Source organism: Aethalodelphis obliquidens, unplaced genomic scaffold (genome assembly GCF_003676395.1).
Source record: "Aethalodelphis obliquidens isolate GAN/ISIS:26980383/991018 unplaced genomic scaffold, ASM367639v1 scaffold12, whole genome shotgun sequence".
Lineage (NCBI taxonomy): Eukaryota > Metazoa > Chordata > Mammalia > Artiodactyla > Delphinidae > Aethalodelphis > Aethalodelphis obliquidens.
Genome location: NW_020837956.1, coordinates 20,693,853 through 20,707,616, shown reverse-complemented (window position 1 = coordinate 20,707,616; position 13,764 = coordinate 20,693,853). Strand labels below are relative to the sequence as shown.

The 13,764-nt window shown below is 44.0% G+C and overlaps 1 protein-coding gene across 1 annotated transcript in view; it reads right to left on the bottom strand.

Moving 5' to 3' along the window:
• Nucleotides 1-13,271, bottom strand: part of LOC113624185 (ALK tyrosine kinase receptor-like) — a 174,203-nt gene extending 160,932 nt beyond the window's left edge. The window contains exon 1 of the mRNA XM_027113919.1: nt 13,195-13,271. Within this exon, the coding sequence (XP_026969720.1) occupies nt 13,195-13,271 (77 nt within the window). The remainder of the gene's footprint in view (nt 1-13,194) is intronic.
• Nucleotides 13,272-13,764: the final 493 nt, after the last annotated feature.

The following is a 13,764-nucleotide window of genomic DNA, read 5'->3' as shown; positions in this document are numbered from 1 at the left end:
TGTTTTCTGGTATCTTTTGTTGCTAATGAGAAGTTTGACATTCTGATTATAGCTAATCCCTTTAAAAAATATTCTACTTGGGCAATGTATACAAATACCAAATCATTATGTTATATACCCAAAACTAATATATCAATCATACCTCAAATAAAAATATTCTACTAGTTTTTTAAGGATTTTTTTTCTCTTTATTATCCTTGATATATACGTATAATTAAGGAATATATGTATATATATTCCTTAATTCTGCTGCATACTTGGAGTGAACTTTTTATCTAAATAATTCTGCCTTTCTTCACATCTGGAAAATTCTCACATTATTTCCCCAAGTATTGATTCTCGTCTATCCCTTCTACTCTCTCCTGACACCTGACTATGTAAGACCCTCTCTATCTTCCACGTCTTCAACGGCTTTTTTAAAAACTGAGAAAGTCTCTTTGTCTCTCTCTGCTGCATTCTGGGTGAATCCTTGAGTATAATCATAAACTCCACTAATTTTCCATTTGAACAAGACCATTCCAGAGTTCATCTCATCTAGTAAGCTGCTAAATTTTACTTAAAATTTTATTTTTAATGACTATCTTTTTATTTCTAATATTTATAATTGGTTCCTTTTCATATCTCCCTGTTCTGATTTCATGTCAGCCTGCTTTTGTTTCATAACTTTTGTTTCCTAACTTCTTAAACAGAAGTTTCCTTTATGTATCTATTTGAGTATATACTAAATGTACTTGTTTTAAAACCAATTCAGACTGGTACATAAGTTTCTTTTAATCTGAAGAGCATTCATATCCTGATCATTGATTTTAGCCTTTCTTCTTGACATGTTTTTACATTTTCGGATTTTGTACTTGAAGGCTAGGCTCATTTTGAGTGATTTGTTTGTTTACATGTCCTCCTCTTCCCAGCCAGGCTTACCCCTCCTTGTGTAGTTGTCTGCGTGGCACTTGCAACTCTCTCAAGGCCAAAATCAGATCCAATCACTGGCAATTTGCTTCAGTTCCAGGTCACACGACATTCCCCATAGGACTATGGCTTGCTAAAAACACTGGCCTAGGCTCCCTGTATGACTGCGGGAGCTTATCCCATTGTCAACCCTGGCTAAAACACTGACCACTGAGCTCTCATCTTGGTGGTCACCCTTAGAACTACTTACAAGTAGGGGCCAAATTCCTAGCTGAATGGACTGCTTCTCTACCCAGAGCCCTGGAGGCCTGCAGCTTGATCTACTCACTATTTTCCACTTCTGTTCTGGATTTGAGAGATGGTGTCTGTACTTTTGAGCTCAGTTATGTTATTCCATACCTATGATTCTGATATATTTAGAGGAAGGGAGTGCAAAATACATGATCTTCCTCAAAGTCTAGACTTGTAAAGGAAGGCCCAGGCATTGCCAGCAGGTTAATGGGAGTCTTGTTTTCTTGGAGGGCTGGAGTCAGTATATATTAGGTTATCTCCTAGCTTTTAGAATACAAGTACCAGAAGGACAAGGTCCGTGGTCCTCTATCATTCCATGCATTTCCAGAACCCAGGAGACTGGCATGAAATGAGTGCTTCACAAATGCTATAGGAAAAAACTAAATAAGCTTCTCTGGACGTTTTTCTGAAGCTTTCTGATAATGTTGTTAGACTTAAATTCAAGCATCTACCCCCTGGACCATACCTTCAGTGTTGCACATAAAGTCAGCACATTTTAAGATCAATGACATCTTGAAGTCATCCATTAACTACAAAAGTCAGAGCTGCTTAAGAGAGATATGAGCATGCCCTGTTTTATCACAAAGGAACAACATGGAAAAATATTCCCTGATAAATATTCTACCAGTAAATTAAAAACAATAAGCAAATACCTTCAAATTGCTTTCACAGTGTGTTCTGTATGTTTTTCTCTTTGAATATTATTTATGTGAGATAATTTACTGATATTGTTGTTACCCCAAATTATATACCAAACAAAATTAAAAGTACTACACGGGAGGAAATAATGAATAGTAGCATTTAATTAAAAACAAAGTGAGTACAATCAATGCCTGCTGAATACAATAATGAGCTTAATTTAATTTTCATTTAATGGAAAAAAATGAAGCTTAAATCAACTGCCTATGGAATTAAAGGACAGCAATTTCAAAAATGCAAGTTTTTCTAAAGTAGAGTCTTAAGAGAAAAATAATGACCCAAAACAATGCCAACTAACAGGTCCATACACATTTTCCAGAAGAGTTAGAGGGGACCACTGTTAGCAGGACTACACATTTCCAGCTTCTGGAAGGTAGAATTAATTAAAAAGCAACTCTAACTTTCTGAACTCTGGACTCATCAAAAAAGTAGACAAAAATTGGATTTCTAAGGATTGCCAGTTTGGGATCATGGCCCAAAAGGGACTGAAATAAACAGAGTAGCATGTGGGGGAGCTTGAATGGGGGTTTCCCATCGGCTCTCTGCTGCATTTGGAACAGCAGCCGGGCATGAGGTGGGAGAGCTGTGTGGGAGGGAACTGCTGAGCCCCCAGACAGTTGTCTGTGGCTCTGACTGAATCTGAAGCTGAGGGAATAGGATTCAGGTTAGATGATAAGGTGGCACTGTTCTTCCAAGTCCCAGCGTGGATTTTGAGGAAACGTGGTTGCATCTGATTAGAATTGTGCTACTTATGAACTCCAACATCAGCTGAAGAAAGGACTCTACTTGAGATGGTTAATCCATGAAAATGTGAAATGGGAGGCAACATGGTACATTGTTCAGAGCACCAGATGCAAGGTTGGAAGTCCTGTCTCTGTAGTTAACAGTCCTGTGACCTTGGGCAGCTCACTTAACCTCTCTGAAGCTGTTTCCTAATCTGTAAAATGGGGTTAATGGTAGATGATTCAGGAGATGGGGAGACATTTACTCCATGCAAACTATGTACCAGTCACCTTACTAGGTATTAAACATTACTTCATTGAATTTCCTGCTCATTTACTGATCTGTCATTTTATGAGACAGAATCAGAGTCATAGACAGGGCCAGACCCAGCACTGACAGCTTGTGTGTCTGACCCCCTCCCCGCAGGCCTCATGTTATCCTGTGCTTATTCCTGGATCTCAGTCCACATTCAAAGGCAAGAGGGACCCAGTGTGGCTGGAGTTATTTTGGTCTTCTCTGCTCAGCATATTTTCTTAGATTATTTTTTTTGTTTCTGTTGGACTCTTCCATAATAGTTATGCACACATGCATGCATACACAGACACACCAACAGCCTTTGACATTCTGCCTGCCCTACTTAGACCCTGGCTTCATAGCAGCAGGGGTTAACTCATATGCAGGTCTAGGTAATCCTAGGACTGTTCTCTGCACAAAACAGGTGCTATTAATATACGCCTATGTAAATGATTAAACTTTTTGCATTCTTTTAGTTTCGTAGGCTGCCTTTTGGGCAACTGACAAGTTCCTATTATTTACTCCTTGATAATTTGTCACCATGCTCTACCAGGTGCCTACCTGCTATTATATAAGTTGTGTTTCATCGCGCTGTTATATTCAGCAGAATGCTGGGGTCACTTCCTAAACTGATGCTCAAGCACTGGTGACTCCCCATCTCTCCTAAACATCTAATTAATCTCAGCAGCTCTGGAGCAGAGCAGCACTAGTTCAGGGGATGTCAAGCAGCTCCCCCAGCATGACTGATCGCATTGGAGCTGTAGGGTTGGTTTAGGTTGGATAACATTGCTAAGAATCGAGATAGCCTTCATGGTCATGTTTCATAAATTACACTGAGGTTGGTTGAAAAAGCAAAGAATGGAAAAAAAAAGGGCATCTAACATTCTTTTCCTTATAATTTACTTATGATCTCTACCTCTCACTTAGTAATGACAGTCTATGGGGAGAACACCAGATCCAGTCTATGGGGAGAACATCAGATCCGGTCTATGGGGAGAACATCAGATCCGGTCTATGGGGAGAACATCAGATCCAGTGGAGCCCCAGAACCATGGTGTATCTTTAAAGGGAGATGAGAGCATTAGAGGTGTGAATATCAGGTAGACTTAGTAGGAAAGTGAAGTTAGTTGAGCACTTGTGATCAAGCCTGGTCCTCCTCCACCTGGGAAAGCTGTGGTCTTTGTCCAAGCCCATGACTTTGGTTTCATGGAGCAAAGGAGAGGGATATCACTTTATTAGCACCAGCTCAACACCCATGATCACTGGGATCACTGGAGTAGTGAGTGGGGCTACAAGCTCCGAGAAGAAAGCAAAGGACTAAAAGCTTGCTGAAGGAGAATTCACAACCAGTCATCTTCAGGATAAAAAGAAAAACAAAAACTCCACTTAAAGAAGAATTAGAGATGAACTATGAACTAGAGCAGAACTATGCAAATGAATATGCATTATGCAAAGGAGAGGAAAAGAGACCACAATTATTTATTTATATGTTTACATCTCATATTAGTCTGTACATTTCTCAAAACAAGGTCTGAATCTTAGTTTTTTCCCTTTTATATCCCTGAGGCTTGGCATAATACATAGCACTTAATAGATGCTCAATAAATGATTAATTGAGCTAAATATTCCACAAGCATAAGTACTTCCAAAGATGTTATATTAATCTTTGGGGCTTGATCCTGCCCCAAATCACAAAGCATGACAAATGTGTTATCTGGGGCATAATAGGGTGTGTGAACTCCAGAAGGATGGGTTAACTGAAGCAGGCAGAACCTGGGCCCTAGAAGCTTATTCCAAAATGAGGCGTTGTCTCAGGTGCTGAGCCTGGCAAAGGCCCAGGATCTGGAATCTGAAGGACATGGCAATAGGTATTGCTGGTTACGCAGGTGTTCTGAAGAGGACGTGGCCCCATAGAAGGGAGAAACATGTTAAAAAGAAGACCAATAACAGGCAATGCTCATAAAATGCGGTTTTCTTTGCTTCTCCCCTATGCCCAGAATGGGGTGGGTCCACAGTATGTGCTCAATAAGTATTCACCGAATGAATGAATGAATGAACGAATGAACTGAATTGGACTGGCTGAAAGCCAAGCCTGCCTACCTCAAAAGTCCATGCTCTTTCTACTCCCCATCCACCCTATGCTATGCATCCACTATTAAAAGGGGACATTTCTTCATATTTACCCAGGAGGCAGGAAAAGGTAAGTTCAGTTCTCTAATCTGCTAGACCCAACAGCTGAGTTTTGATTCTAAAATTCATGTTAAATACACAGTTCGTGCGTGAGCAACATTACACCTTCAAAACTGGAATACAATTCAACAAATTGAGTCAGAAGCAGCTGAGCTTGTTTATGAAACAGGTTGTTACTTTTACTCAACATGTGTCCTTTTTTTTTTTTTTGCGGTACGTGGGCCTCTCACTGTTGTGGAGCACAGGCTCCGGACGCGCAGGCTCAGCGGCCATGGCTCACGGGCCCAGCCGCTCCGCGGCATGTGGGATCTTCCCGGACCGGGGCATGAACCCATGTCCCCTGCATCGGCAGGCGGACTCTCAACCACTGCGCCACCAGGGAAGTCCCATGTGTCCTTTTTTAACTGACAAAATTAGTTGGAGCCAGCAGGAGAGGAGGCTGGGAGGGGATGTGGAGGACCCAGGACCTGGGAGAAACAGGAACGAAGGAAAAGAAGCAGAGAAGGCCACCTTCTCATCTGAGCAAACGAAATTTTTCTCAGGCACTTTTCATAGATGCCTAATGTCCTTAACTAACCACACTTAATTTAATTACCTTAAAGGTGAACTGGATGCTGAAAATTCATTTACATAACAGCAACTAAACCCTTAAGAACAAATGTATAGGCTGTAGGATTAATCTAGCAGGATTAATCAAAAGCTAATAATGAAAAATACCACCCTTGGCTTGAATGGAAGCATATGTCATGGTTTCCATTCCAAATTACAATATTGCGGGATCTGTTTTAATACTCAATCATATTAATCGGCAACACTACAGTTAATGTGTTTTGTAATCCCTTCCTTCTAAATCAGAAACTAATTTATCTTTAGGCTGTGTCTTCTTTCCCCAACCCATCAGCAACACTGTTACCCTTGCTACATATGTGTATTGAGTGTTTTTTCCATGGAAGACATGGGGCTCTCTACTGGGCAGGCATGGAGAAATAAAACAGCCCCTGCCCTTGAGGAGAGAAGAGACAACGGTGTGAGTCCTTGGTGGTTCAGGTCAGAGTGGCTTAAAAAGAGTGGGAGAAGGCATTAGGGACGGGAAGAAAGAATCAGGACCTTAGGGTGAGACTCTGAATTGGCCTGGACTGGGCCCTATTCAGTTCTGGCTTCTCCAGGGCCTGGCTCAGTGTCTGGCACAAAGTGGGACTTAGCAAAAACTTGTTGACTTCATTTTGGTCCAGTGGTTCTGCTAACAAGAATGAAACTGAGAGAAACGTCTTGTGTTCAGAAAGGTTCTTAAAGGTGAGTTCTGGGGCTGGATGTGATATCAAGGGTGTGGTTGTCTAAGTCATGCAGGTAACTCAAGGCTGTCTTGATTACACAGATGCCTGTTGCAGATTAGATGTAGGTAAGTGTTCTGAATTTAAAAAATCAATTTCATAGTGGGAATACTGGCATAGATCCTTGGCCCAATTTTAATCTAACCAGATGGTTTGGGAGCATTTAGAAAAGAATGCAGGGATCACTGAAAAGCTACTACGGGTAAATTCAGAATCAGGCATGCAAACCAATGTCGTTTTCTCTCTGTTAGGCTTGGCACAGGTCGGGGAGTAATGCAGCAGAGAACATGCATCTCATTTCAGCTTTCGATGAAATCTCTCCTGCTATCCTTTCAAGTAATAAGATAGATGTGGATTAGTTGATAACAGTATTAAGTGGATTTACAGTTACTTGAGCTTCAACAGCAAAGGAGTGTGGATTAATGTCTCTCTGCCCTCTGCCCTGTCCTATTAGAGGTTTTTATCCAATACTGGGATGAAGACTGGAAGGCTGGCTGATCATATTTTCATATGGTTCCACCTGGGTAGCTCACTCCCGTGATTCTGGCATTTCCAGTTGCCTCAGGGAGTCCTCTGGTCCAGGCCCTGGTCTCCCTCATTCTTAAATTCTGTCCCCCAACCCAGCCAAGGCCTAAGTCATATTATATCAGAGAATGTTTTCTCCAGTCGTCCCGTAACGGAATGAGCTGTCCTTCTAGGAGGTCCCTGCATCAGTGACAGGTTGACCAAGATGATCTCTGAAGCTTTCCTGTCTTCCCTTTTTTCTTTCATTATCTGAGGGAGCAGTGTGTAGTGAAAAGAATATTTGCTTTCAAAACAGAACTGACTTCACTTTTTACTCTTTTGGCAAATCTCAGTTTCCTTATCTGTACGATGGGAATTATAATTCCGACTTTACAAGGTTGTGGGAGGATTAAGTCACATGGACTCTCTGAGGCACAAAGCACAGAGTAGGCCCTCAATAATGTTAGCTACCCCCTGTCTTCCAGCACCCAGGTCTAGGACTTGCATGCGGTGAAGAGGCTGAACAAGGCTCCCTGAGAAGTGCCCTGCAGAGCCCTTGGGGCTTGGTTAGTGATATAGTCCACAGAATCCCTCTTTGCAAGGCCATCACTACCAGGATAACATGTCCCCAAACACGGTGAAGTAGCAGGTTCTTCCTACCCTTGAAGGTCTTTGCAGAGCACAGGGGAGACATCGGGGTGAGTGCAGAGAAATACGTTGAGTCTCCCACTAACTTGGCAGGCAGGCAGGCTGCTCAGTGTCTGGGGCAATTACCCCAGAGCCCTCAAATGAGCAACAAGAAGCAGAATCCCCAACTCGATGGGTCTGGGGAGGGTTAGTTGAGATAAGGAATGTGAGATTGCCTGGATCAGAGCCTTACATCCAGAAAGTGATGAATAAATGGCAGGTTTTATAATTATTTGTAGTATTAGTATGAAGAACAGCCCAAGCCTTTAGGTCTTCAGACCTGGTATTAGTCCATTTCAGGGGCTCTGTTAATGGCGAAGGAGAGTGCAGTTAAGACAATTTGGGCAGAAGCTGTGGGAAAATCGTGATGAGAGGTGAATGCTAAGATTGCAGAGAGCTTGGTGAAACAAAGGATATTTAGAAGGCCCACGAAGTTTGGGGCTCTGAGATATTTTAAGATCTGAAAGTTTTTAAACCAGCAACCTTTCCCACACTCATGAGAACTGCCACACTGGAGTGAGGCATTGAGTCCTAAAGGGGGCGGGTGGGGAAGCAGGGGTTGGGTATGGCTCCCACACAGGTTCTGCACCGTCCAGGTGGGTATCTGACAGGCCCTTCTGCAGCTCATGGAACCCACCCTGCAACAGAAAGGGGCAGGTTGAAGTAGCTGCTTCCTCAAGTCCTTCCCAGACTTAAAATCACGGGATTCCAGGTCTGCCCAGGCTTGTGACACAGCATAACAATGGACCTTTTGGGTGCCTCAGTGATTCTGCCTCAAGGCTGGAATCTCAGAATTGACTCACTGCCTAGTAAATTCCATGTTACTGTGAGAAGTTTGAAGTTTACTTTAGAGATGGTCTGTGCGTGTGCATGTGTGTGTGTATGTGTAGCGAGTCATAGTTCTTTGCTGTTAGACCTCAGTTGGGGCTATTTCCTTTCTTTCATGTATTTGTTCATTCTGTAAATGTATTCTGCTCACCTACCATGGCAGACTCCATGCTTTATGCCATGTTCCCCTAAGTTGCCAGCACATTCTCTACTCAAAAAAAAAAAAAAAAATTCTAACATGTTTCCATTTGGCATGCTTTAAGAGGATAGGGTGTTTGATGTACACCGAGTATGTTCATATTGGATGAACTCAGGGAGTGTGCTGGGCATCTCCTGCCCAACCCCTGATTCCCTCTCTGCCCTTCTCCCTGTTTTTTGCTGCAGGAGGCTGAGCTGCATGGAGTACATCCCCAGCTCCTTTGCTTTCTGTCTTCTAGTTGGGTTTGGCCAATGGGGAGCATCACTGTAGATTAGAGGGAGGAAGGAGAGTAGCATTGGAATCTACTTCTCTACTTCCTTTGCTGCGGCATGCCAGTCTGTCCCTCAGTAAAGGTCACTGCCCTTCTCAAGGCAGCCTTCTCTCCACAGCTCTCTCCCTCTGGATTCTGGTAATTGTGCTCCACTTTCCCTTCAGGACTGGGGCAGTAACGGCCTGTGGTTACTGGCCCTGGGCTACTGCTCTATCCCTGGTGGTTCCCTTACCCTGCCCACACTTTTATAAAGAATCTTCTCTCTTAAATGCACCTCAAATTATCTAATTGAATATATCATCTCTTTCCCTTCTGCCACCTTGAATGATAATCTATTCCCACCTTCTCATTTTTATTAGGGGAGGAAACTCAGGAGGTGACTTGCTCAAGGTCACTCAATTACAGAAAGCCAGGACTCAAATGGAAGAAGCCAGGATGAATATATAGAAAGTTGACCCAGATTTTCCTGTTTTCTTATGTTTAGTCTTTTGTTTTTTTTCCCCCCTCAGTCCCTGGAAAATGCTGTCAGGAGGATTCACAGTGTAATTAATTATTCTGGCACATCCCGTGACTGGAGCTATGATTTAGCAAGTCTACTCGAGATGCTGATGAATCAGATAATGAAATGCACGTTTCAGTTTCAGTTAAGAGAATTCAAACCTAGTTGAGGAAAGGAGTACAACCTCGCATGCCTTTTTTAAAAGAGGGAAGCTTTATATAACTTCTGCTCTGAGATTCATGCCCCAGTTCCCCCACACTGATGATGATTCCTTGTTCAGGAATCTACTGTAGTTTCACATGTAGGGATCAAACGAAATAACCTATCTGAAGCATTTTAAAAAGTGTAATGGGCTTCCCTGGTGGCACAGTGGTTGAGAGTCCACCTGCCGATGCAGGGGACACAGGTTCGTGCCCTAGTCCGGGAAGATCCCACATGCCGCGGAGCGGCTGTGCCCGTGAGCCATGGCCACTGAGCCTGCGCGTCCGGAGCCTGTGCTCCGCGACGGGAGAGGCCACAACAGTGAGAGGCCCGCGTACCACAGAAAACAAACAAAACAAAACAAAAAAAGTAACATGCTTCGCAAAATGCGAAACTTTATAGGTACTCAACCTATAAACATCTGATTTAAGGAGAGCATATGCATATAAACAGCCCTTTTCACCTTACCTATTACATCAGATCCAAGCTCTTTAGGTAAAATTTTAAGGCCCTCTAAAACCTTACTGCCTTTCCTCTACAACTGCCTCACTTTTTCCTTAAGGCAGTGTGGGGTAGTGGAACCACTATAGATCATCTCGTTTCAAATCCTGGTTCAGGGTCATCAATGTATAGCTGTGCAGGCTGTGTCCTGCACAAGGATGCCACATCTAAGGCATTCACATCACAGATGCTATAGATCTTTATTTCTTTTTAGGGACAACTTTCCAGGAGGTGGTAGTAGAGTGGCTTGCTCTGTTAAAGTCGTTATATTATGACAATTTTACAACAGATGAAAGGAAAATGTCTTGAAAAAGGGATTCATTTTCCTAATATGCAACTATATGAGTTTATGAACGTTCTTTAACTTAACCCTGGTCTCCTAATCTAATCAGTGGGCATCTCTTAGAATAGAGATGGCAAATACATTTGTGGGTACCACATCACTCTCTGCCCATGGCAGATCCCACAGCCCATCAGGACTCCCTTTCTCACCAAGCCTGGATGCCACCCACATGATGCCCCAAGCAACTACTAACAGCCAATTGGGGTTGGCTGATGCCCATTTGCCATTACTGCGTGAGAGGGTAGTTGTAAGGATCTCAGGATGATGAACCTACAGGGCCTGGAATATGATGATGACTGTTGTTAGAGGAGAACACAAAACTTCTACCAGAGCTCTGGGGATGTTGTCTACAGCTTGGCATACCATTCCCTCTATTGGCAATACCTGGTGCCCGTCTCTCCACCAACATATGCTCTGCCTCAAACATTGACTGAATATGAACAAAGCCTTGGTCTATGTCAAACACTGTGCTTGTAACCCAGAGTGACCTGGTCTCCCAGCTCTATGCATGTCCTCACCAACCTCAGATCATTCAGGGCCCTTTTCTCCTCTGTCAGCTCCACACAGACCCACGCTCTGTTGCTCACTACCAATCAGCACTTGGTGGTGACTTGCAAGTCTTTGTAAAACTGATTATAACTCTTTTATGTGGCTAGGCCCTATATTCCCACCGAGAAGGCAAATCCCTTGAAGACAGAATCTTTTTCTTCCATTTAGGTTCAATACTCTGCTCTCATGGGAACTCCATAAACCATATTGTTTTGGTCATGTAGGGTGCCCTGACAAATAAAACATGAACATTTGTTATAACTAGTCCCTGGTCACCTTTTTCATCTGAGGCTAAGAAAATGAATATACATAGTCATAAAATGATTATTACTCTCCTGGTCCAGAAAGTAAGTTTAAATTTTTTCTCTCTTCTTAAGTCCAAGAAACACAGAACTAACTGAAAGCGCCTGAGATCTTTATAATAGTATCACTTATAATAAGTAATAATAGTATAAGTCAAAATACAATTTCTTTATGCCATTGCTATTAATTTCGTTAGCATTCATTTCTCTTTCCCCCTCTTCTCATTTGGCCAAATGCATTTCAGTAAGTGCATACAGGAGCTAAGAGGATGACAAAGTGTTATGGGTTTCAGTATTTATTCTCTGCTCTCCTAATATTGCAACTGTATTCCTTCCAGATTAGATGGCATTTTGACTGTGGGTGATGGGATTAATGTCCAAATATGGTTTGGAAAGTGGAATGGGAGGCATGGTGACTGGGTTGAGGGGGTTGTGGAGGAGGAGGTATCCATGAAGTGTTAAGCTATTTAGGCAAGGAAATACTCATTGATATAAAATACGCAAAAATACAGAGGAGCTTTGAAATGTGACACTTTTCAGGAATCCAAAGCAGGATCCAGAGAATTGGAGTGTGTGTGTGGAGGGCGTACAAGATGCGGGGGAAGTTACTGCAGCTTTCTGGTTTCTGGTTTCCTCGTCTGTAAAATGGGAGTGCTCACGTGCCCTCAATGACACTTCTGTTGTCACAAGAACCAAAAACAGGCCCAGTTGGGGCCTGTGCCGAAGCATCCTGCTGAGGGGAGGAGGGGTCCCCGATCCGGCCCGGCTCCACGTGCCGAGCCTCAGCCTTTTGCTCATTTGTCTCCCGAGAGCCGGAGGGCTGTATCTGATTTGGAAGAAGGAGATGTTTGTGCTCGCAGCTGCCCGGATTAAGTATGTAATGACATTCTTCCTCAGCCAAGGGCTTCTACTTTTTTCTAATGAGCGTCTATCCTTCCCACCAATGGAGACAGGGCGGACTTGGATCATCATAATGGAACACAGGCAGAAGTGGTGGCATGAAGACACCAAGGAACAGATTCACAGCATCACAGCATCTTGAAGCTGAAAGATCACCTATTCTAAACACTCCCATTTTTCAGAAAAGGAGTCCAAGACTCAGAGTAGCTCCCCTCACCCTCAAAAAAAAAAAAAAAAAGAAAAAGAAAAAGGCTTATTACTTAGGTTCATAAAGCTGGCTGGTGGCAGCTGGAATGAGAACCCTGGTGTCCTGGCTGGCACGCTTGCACATAGGAGTCCTCCAGTCCCAAGACACATGCTTGTCAGCCCAGCTTTGCTGCACTCGAGAATCCACCCACTGAGTACTGCCCTTGACCTCCTTCCCAGGGGTCCTCTCCAGCAGGCTGAGGGCTCACTAGTTTCACGGACGCTTTCTCACCACATCTCCCTGAGGCCTCCGTCTGGAACCCCCTCCCGTCCTGCTAATCCCTCTAGCCTGACTCCTCATCCAGCTTGTTCACAATTATTGCTCAAGCTATAAATTCCAAACTCCAGCACCTTCTCCTTCCAGCCCTCCTTTCTTCATGGGTGGCCTCCGCTTCTCCCACAGTGAACCTTCCTCAGTGGAAGTTGATTCCTGCCCCCAGCCCGTTTCTTCCTGACTGACTGGGTCTTGTGGTACCCTCAGCTCCCATCCCCCCACAGTGGCACCTCTGTCTTTCAACAAGCTCTTCCCCTTCCTGTCCTAGCCAGCCAAGTAAACTTTCTTCTTCACACCATCTTCCCTCCCTGGTGGTTGGTTTTCTCATTCATCTAACATTTGTTCCCACCTCATCACCCTGTCACCATCTCTGGGGACATTTCAACATCCCACAAATATGTGGACCTCACAGTTCCTGTACCTGGATGGTGTCCACTCCCTGTCAGCACCACTCACCTGGACGCTGCCATCCCACACAGCTGCTCGACCAGGCCTTCAGGTTCCAAAGTTCCTTCTCTTTCTTCCGGAACCATCTCCTCACCCTCATCATGAACCCTAGTCCCTGACTTCACACCTTCCTAGCTCCTTTGGATCCTGATTTCCTTGCCATCCAGCCCAGGCCTCGTGGAGGTGGGATTTACCCATGCCCTTGCCCATCCTGGGAAGCTTGTCTCTCTGGGAAATGTTCCATGTGCTCTCTTCCTTCAGGCCACCAGCAGCTGAGCATTGTTGGGCTTCCCACACGCGCAGGGGCTCTGATCTCAGCTGAATCCATGCCGGTCCACATTCCCTACAACACCGTTTCCAAACTCTCAACTCTTCTCTGGCACATTCGCGTCTTCTCACTGTCAGCACTCGGTCTTGCTTCCCACTTCCCTGAGGAGACAGGAGCCCTTCAGCTCCCTGTTCTCCGCCTTATTTCTTCCTGATACCTCCTCCATCTCCTTATCCTGCCTTCTTGTTTCAAAGGGAGAAGGAATCCCCCAAAGCATCCTTCCCAACCATTCCAGATCCTTCCAGAACATC